At 64.1% G+C, this 6,851-nt stretch overlaps 1 protein-coding gene across 1 annotated transcript in view; it reads left to right on the plus strand.

Annotated features, from left to right (window-relative positions):
• The window catches only part of ZNF467 (zinc finger protein 467), a 29,647-nt gene extending 23,086 nt beyond the window's left edge, over nucleotides 1–6,561 (plus strand). Inside the window, exons 7-10 of the mRNA XM_027909477.1 lie at nucleotides 739–932; nucleotides 1,460–1,555; nucleotides 1,753–2,811; nucleotides 6,476–6,561. Of these exons, the coding sequence (XP_027765278.1) occupies nucleotides 739–932; nucleotides 1,460–1,555; nucleotides 1,753–2,811; nucleotides 6,476–6,561 (1,435 nt within the window). The remainder of the gene's footprint in view (nucleotides 1–738; nucleotides 933–1,459; nucleotides 1,556–1,752; nucleotides 2,812–6,475) is intronic.
• Nucleotides 6,562–6,851: the final 290 nt, after the last annotated feature.

The raw sequence follows: 6,851 nt of genomic DNA on the forward strand, positions 1-6,851 counted from the left end.
GCCCCCAGCCCATCCCCACTCCCGGTACCCCATCCCGTGTCCCGGTGCCGCCCCCAGCCCGGCCCCTTCCGCCGCCGCCATCGGGCCCCGCCCGGAGATGCCGAGGGTGAGTGCGGGGGGGCCCGGGGAGGCACCGGGATGACGCGGGGGGTCCCGGGGGTGCGGCGGTGCCGCTGTCCCGGCGGAGGGGCAGGCCCAGGGCTGGGGGCTCCGGGGGTCCCCGCAGAGGGGGTTGGGGGCCGGACGGGGCGGGGCGCGATTAGCGGGGCGGGGAAGGCGGGCACGCAGAGACCGGGGGGCGGCACCCGGGGGTCCCCACGCATCTCGAGGGTCCCCAGAGCCCCGGGAGCCCCCACAACTCGAGGGGTCCCCACAGTTCCTCCCGGGGGTCCCCACAGCCCCAGGGAACTCCAGAGCCCCAGGGGTCCCCACTCGTCTCTAGGGTCGCCACAGCCCCTGAGGTCCCTGCTCCTCCGGGGGCTCCCCACAGTTTCGGAGGTCCCCACAGACCCGGGGAGCTCCCCAGCCTTGGGGGTCCCTGCTCTTCTCATGAGTCCTCACAGCCCTGGGGGTCACCACAGCCCCAGGGCCCCGGGGGTCCCCACTCCTCCCTGTGGGTTCCCCACAGCCCTGGCGGTCCCCCCAGTCCCCCTGTGCTGACTGTGGGGGCTGGAGAGGCCCCAGGACAGAACCCCATGAGACCCCGGGGGGTGCTGCAGCCTTGGGGTGACATGCAAGGGGTGCCCAGCGAGGGGTCGGTGCCACCAGCCCCCCTGAGCCCCCGCTGTCCCCCCAGGGAGTGCCTCCCCAGGTGTCGTTCGAGGAGGTGGCCATTTACTTCTCCCCTGAGGAGTGGGCAGAGCTCCTGCCCTGGCAGCGGGCACTGTACCGGGAGGTCATGGCTGACAACTACGACCTGGTGGCCAGTCTGGGTGAGGGGCCGGGGGGGCACCGGGCTGGGGTGTCACAGGGCTGGGGGGCACCGGGCTGGGGTGTCACAGGGCTGGGGGCATGGAGATGGGGTTGTCAGCGGGCTGGGGGCATGGAGATGGGAATGTCACTGGCCGGGGGGCATGGCTGGAGGCTGAACTGGGGTCTAGAGGCTCGGACAGGGGTCAGAGGCTGAGGTAAGGGTCTACAGGGGGTGAGGGTCTCAGCCAGGGGTCCGGGGGCTCAGCCAAGGATCTGAGGGCTGAGCCAGGGGTCTGCAGCCCAAGCCCCCTGGCAGAGCCCGACCTGCCATCTCTCAGTGCAGGGAGGGCCCTGAGTGCAATCCTGGGTGTGAGGAATAAAGGCACCAGATACCCTGCCCTGCTGCCCCACAGCCCCCCATCTGCTGGGCCCTGGCCCTGCAGCCCCCCCCAGCTCCCAGTGCAGCCCCGGCCTGACAGTGGTGACAGTCCCCCAGTGACACTCACCGAGCATTCTGGGGGGCACTGAGAGTCTCTTCCCTGCACAGACTCTGAGTCCAAGTTCATCGACATGAAGGAGGAGTCACCCAGGGAGGTCCCCTGTGCTGGGGGGGACAGTGGAGCTTCTGAAGTCTCCAGCACTGGTGAGTGACTGGGGACATCCTGTGGGGACACCCTGGGGTGTCACTGTGCCATGAGGGGCTGGCTGGGGCCAGACCCCCTGTCTGACACTTGCCTGGACTGGGTGGGAGTCCCCTCCAGCCCCCTGGGTGTCACGGGTGTGGGCGAGGGACCGGCAGTGGGTCTGGGACCCCCCGTGGTGACACTCTCTTCTCAACAGGCGCCCAGGATGGTTCTGCCAGCGAGGATGATGACGGCAGACACTGGGAATCAGGGTTCGGTGCCCCCCGCTCTGGCTGGCGTGACGCCACCCCGGGGGGCTGCGCCAGGGACCCTCCCCGGGATGAGCCGAGGCCGCCCCCGCGTGACAGGCTCGGGCTGAGCTGCGGGGCCGCTCTGGGGGCGCCCCGGGCCGAGCCCCCCGCCCCGGGCCCGCCGTTCCTGTGCGGGACCTGCGGCAAAGCCTTCCGGCACCGCCGCAACCTCCTCACGCACAAGAGGCTGCGCGGGGGGAACCGGGCCCGGCACGGCTGCTCCGAGTGCGGCCGCGCCTTCTGCCTGCGCGGGGACCTGCTGCGGCACCGCGGCTGCCACCGGGGGCTGCCCCCCTGCCCCCGCTGGCCCCAGGGACGCTGCGGGCCGGCCGACGAGCGGCCCTTCGTGTGCGGGCGCTGCGGGCGCGACTTCGCCTGGAGGGAGAGCCTGGAGCTGCACCTGCGGGAACACCGGCCCCCCGAGCGAGCCCACCCCTGCCCCGAGTGCGGCCGCACCTTCCGCAGCCGCGGCCACCTGCGGCTGCACCGCCGCGCCCACACCGGGCACCGGCCCTTCGCCTGCGCCCGCTGCGGCCGCGCCTTCGCCTCCCAGGCCAACCTCAGCACGCACCGACGGCTGCGCCGCCGCTGCCGGCCCCCCGCCCGCGGGGACCCCCGCCCCGAGGAGAACAGGGACCCCCACAGGGACAGGGACCCCTGTGGGAGTGGGAACAGGGACCCCTGCAAGGAGGAGAATGGGGACCCCTGTGGGAGTGGGAACAGGGACCCCTGCAAAGAGGAGAACGGGGACCCCTGCAAAGAGGAGAACAGGGACCCCCAGGGGGACAGAGACCCCTGCGGGGGTGGGAACAGGGATCCCTGCAGGGAGGAGAACAGGGACCCCTGTGGGGGTGGGAACAGGGACCCCTGCAAAGAGGAGAACAGGGACCCCTGTGGGAGTGGGAACAGGGACCCCTGCAAAGAGGAGAACGGGGACCCCCACAGGGAGAGGGACCCCTGTGGGGGTGGGAACAGGGACCCCTGCAGGGAGGAGAACAGGGACCCCCAGGGGGACAGAGACCCCTGTGGGGGTGGGAACAGGGATCCCTGCAGGGAGGAGAACAGGGACCCCCGGGGGGACAGGGACCCCCACGGGGGTGGGAACAGGGATCCCTGCGGGGAGGAGAACAGGGACCCCCATGGGAATGGGAAAAGGGATCCCTGCAGGGACAACAGGGACCTCCACGGGGAGAGAGACCCCCACAGGAATGGGAACAGGGATTCCTGCAGGGAGGAGAACAGAGACCCCCAAGGGGATGGGAAAAGGGACCTCCACGGGGAGAGGGACCCCCAAAGGGATGAGAACAGGGACCCCCACGGGGATGGGAACAGGGACCCCCATGGGGATGGGAACAGGGATCCCTGCAGGGAGGAGAGCAGGGACCCTCGGGGGGAGAGGGACCCCCAAAGGGATGAGAACAGGGACCCCCATGGGGATGGGAACAGGGATCCCTGCAGGGAGGAGAGCAGGGACCCTCGGGGGGAGAGGGACCCCCAAAGGGATGAGAACAGGGACCCCCATGGGGATGGGAACAGGGATCCCTGCAGGGAGGAGAGCAGGGACCCTCGGGGGGAGAGGGATCCCCTCAGGGAGGGGAACAGGGACCCCCATGGGGAGAGGGACAGGAGCCCCCTCAGGGATGGGGACACCCACAGGGACAGGGATCCCTTTGGAGACCAGGACACACGTGGGGACAGGGACTGCCACGGGGACAAGGACCCCCTTGGGGATGGGGATGCCTGTGGGGACAAGGACCCCCTCAGGGACAGGGACCCCTTCAGGAATGGGGACCTCCTCAGGGACAAGGGTACCCTTGGGGATGGGGACACCTGCCAGGACAGGACCTCCCTTGGGGACAGAGACCCTGTCGGGGATGGGGACCTGCTCAGGGATGGGGACCTCCTTAGGGACAGCGGCACCCTTGGGGACAGGGACCCCCTCAGGGATGGGAACCCCCTTGGGGCTGGGGGTGACCCAGGGGGTGACCAGCAGTGACCACAGGATGGGATTGTCCCCCTGAAACCACCCAGGGGGCTTCTCTGTGTCCCTTTGGAGCCTGAAGTATCTTCAGGCCATAGAAAATCCCCCTGGGTTGCGTTTCCGTGTTCCCTTTGGGCATTGAAGTGCCTCCAGACCTCGGAATGTCCCTCCAGGGCACTTCCCAGTGCTCCCAGTCCCACCAGTGCCCTGCCCTGGGTCTGTGTTTAAAGTTGTGAGTTTCTCTAAGTCTGTTTATTCTGATCATTGCAATTTATTTATTATTTTCTATTTTTCTATTTTATTAAATTCTATTTATATTATTCCAGTTCTTCTACTTATTCTAATTCTTCTCCTTCTGTTCATTCCTGCTCCCTCCACACCCTCTGGCACCTGCCGGGACACAGATGGAAAACCCCTGGTCATGGAGGGTCCTGTGACAGTGGGAGCCACCACGTGTCCCCCCAGTGTCCCCCCCAATAAATAAACCCCCAAAACTGGGGGGTTATTGTAGAAATAAGTAAAAAATGCAAATGAGGCTCGGGGTGGTTCGAGGGCACCTGGGGGGGCACCCACGTACCTGGGGGGGCACCTGCAGCCCCACAGCCACTCCCAGTACAGCCCAGTACATACAGGGCAGCCCCAGGGCCACCCCCAGTACAGCCCAGTACATACAGGGCAGCCCCACAGCCACTCCCAGTACAGCCCAGTACATACAGGGCAGCCCCAGGACCACCCCCAGTACAGCCCAGTACATACAGGGCAGCCCCAGGGCCACTCCCAGTACAGCCCAGTACATACAGGGCAGCCCCAGGGCCACTCCCAGTACAGCCCAGTACATACAGACCAGCCCCACAGTCATTCCCAGTAAGCTGGAGGCTGCTCCGCACTGGGAGCACTGGGAGTGTCCCCCACACTGGATGTCACCGAGCAGTGGGACAGATGGTGACATTCCCACAGGAATGGGGACAGACCCCCCCCCCAACTCCATCTGCCCACAGAGCCAGGAAGGAGGATGGGGATGTGCTGTGGAAACTGGGACACCACGAAATCAGGGGATTGCTGAGGTGGGAAAACCGCAGGAGACCCCCTGAGTCTGCTGATCCCCGAGGCCACCACCACCCAGTGTCCCCAAGTGCCACCACTGACCGTGTCCCCAAGTACCACATCCCCATGACTGTGAAACCTCCAGGGCCAGACAACCCTTTTCAGGGGGAGTATTCCCAAAATATTCCCAAAATGCCACCTACAACCCACCCCCTTGTGCCACTTGAGGCTGTTCCCAGCATTCCCAGCCCGGCACTGGGAATGTCACCCTGTCACCTCCCTGCCACCCCCGGGTGTGACAACGCCACGGCCCCGGTGGCTTTTTTGGGATGTCCCAGTTCAACGTGCTGGGAGCACACGTGGAGGATCCTCTGGAATCCAGGTCGGAAGGACGGGACACGGAGGGGGGAGGTGCTGGGCCACGAGACCTTTGTGCTCCAGGACTCAAATAACCAGGAAAAATCCCAATTTTTCCTCTTTGATTTTTGCCTTTCGGGTGAAATCACGAGGCCGGGACACATTTTTCCAATTAAAGTCCTGAAATTAGAGCAGAGCTGGGAGCATGGAGGGCGGTTGGGATGCTGAGGTGTCCGTCATTCACCCTTGAGGATGCAGATTGTTGGGACTGAACCTCCTTGGTTTTCTATCCCTGGAACTGAGCTCCAGAGGGAGGAGGGGGGTGGATGTGGCTCATCCCGGGATCTGCAGAGCCTTTGGCACCCAGAGGATCTCAGGCTGCTCCAAGTGATGGGACTGAGGTCTGGAAAGGAAATTTCCTCCCATTTTTCCACATCCTCGGGGATCACACAGCCCCTCTGCCCCCACAGCAGCTTTCCCAAGGGAAATACAATTCCCAAAGCCGCTGGTGTCCCAGGATGCTGGAATTCCACTGGTCTGATCCCCTGAGCCTGGAACCATCCCAGGGCTGGGAAGGGCCCGTCTCTCCCCCATGGGTTGATCCAGACTGTGCTGGAACAGGGAGAGGCTCCGGAATTCCTGCAGGACGTTGGTGACGTCACTGAGTGGGGCAGCAGAGCTGAAGGTTTTGAGAAATTGGAAAAAACAATTCAAATCCTACTAAAAGTGGGAGTTTCCATAGAACAAAGTAAAGGGGCCTGCAGAGGAGATCCAGTTTTTAGGAATGAAATGGCAGGATAGATGTGGTGAGATCCCAGTGGACAACAGGATAACAGTGACATCCCCACCAACCGATGAGAAGGAAACACAAGGATTTTGGGACGTAGTGGGATTTTGGAGGATGCACATTCCAGGTTCCAGTCTGGTTGTCCACCCTCTCCTTCCCAATGGACCCTCAGCAAGTTTTGTGGAATTCAAGCAAGAGATTTTCCACTCTGTCCCCTTGGGCCTTCCTGGGGCCTCTGGCACAAAGCACAGGACACTCCAGGTCAGCTTTTGGAGTCAGGGATCCAGAGGATCCCAAATCCATGATGTTCTAGTTGGAAAAGGCACCCTGGAGGCTTGTGAAGGAGGTGGTTGGCACTGAATCCCCGCTGCTCCTGTTACCCCTGCTGGGGTGGGGGTTCAGGGGGAGGGTCTTCATGGTCACACAAAGAGCTGGGAGAGGAAACCCCCCACTCATCCAGGAACCTTGGGAGTGACCGTGGACTCCCAGGAGTCCCAGACTGTGGAGTGGGTGGAGTCCCCCATGACAGGTTATGGAGATTCCTGAAGGAAAGGGTGAATGGAGTCAGTCTGCAGAGGGAAAGGTCTCCAGCTGGTCCTGCACATTCCTGAAGGAGGGAAACAGCCAGTGCTTTGTCCCTGCACTGTCAGGGGTGGTGGGAATGCCCTGTGGGGTGGGGGTAGTGATGGGATAACCACCTGCGCTGGCTCGTGGTGGGAAGGTGTCACTGCCCAGGAGGAGAACCTGCTGTGAGGTGGGTCAGGTACTCTGAGGAATCCCGGGATAACCAGCAGCTGGATCAGGCTGGGACTGCAGTGGATCAGGCTGGGGTTGAA

Source organism: Empidonax traillii, unplaced genomic scaffold, assembly GCF_003031625.1.
Source record: "Empidonax traillii isolate 1590-97213 ecotype Southwest subspecies unplaced genomic scaffold, ASM303162v1 scaffold2154:size52461, whole genome shotgun sequence".
Taxonomy (NCBI): Eukaryota; Metazoa; Chordata; class Aves; order Passeriformes; family Tyrannidae; genus Empidonax; species Empidonax traillii.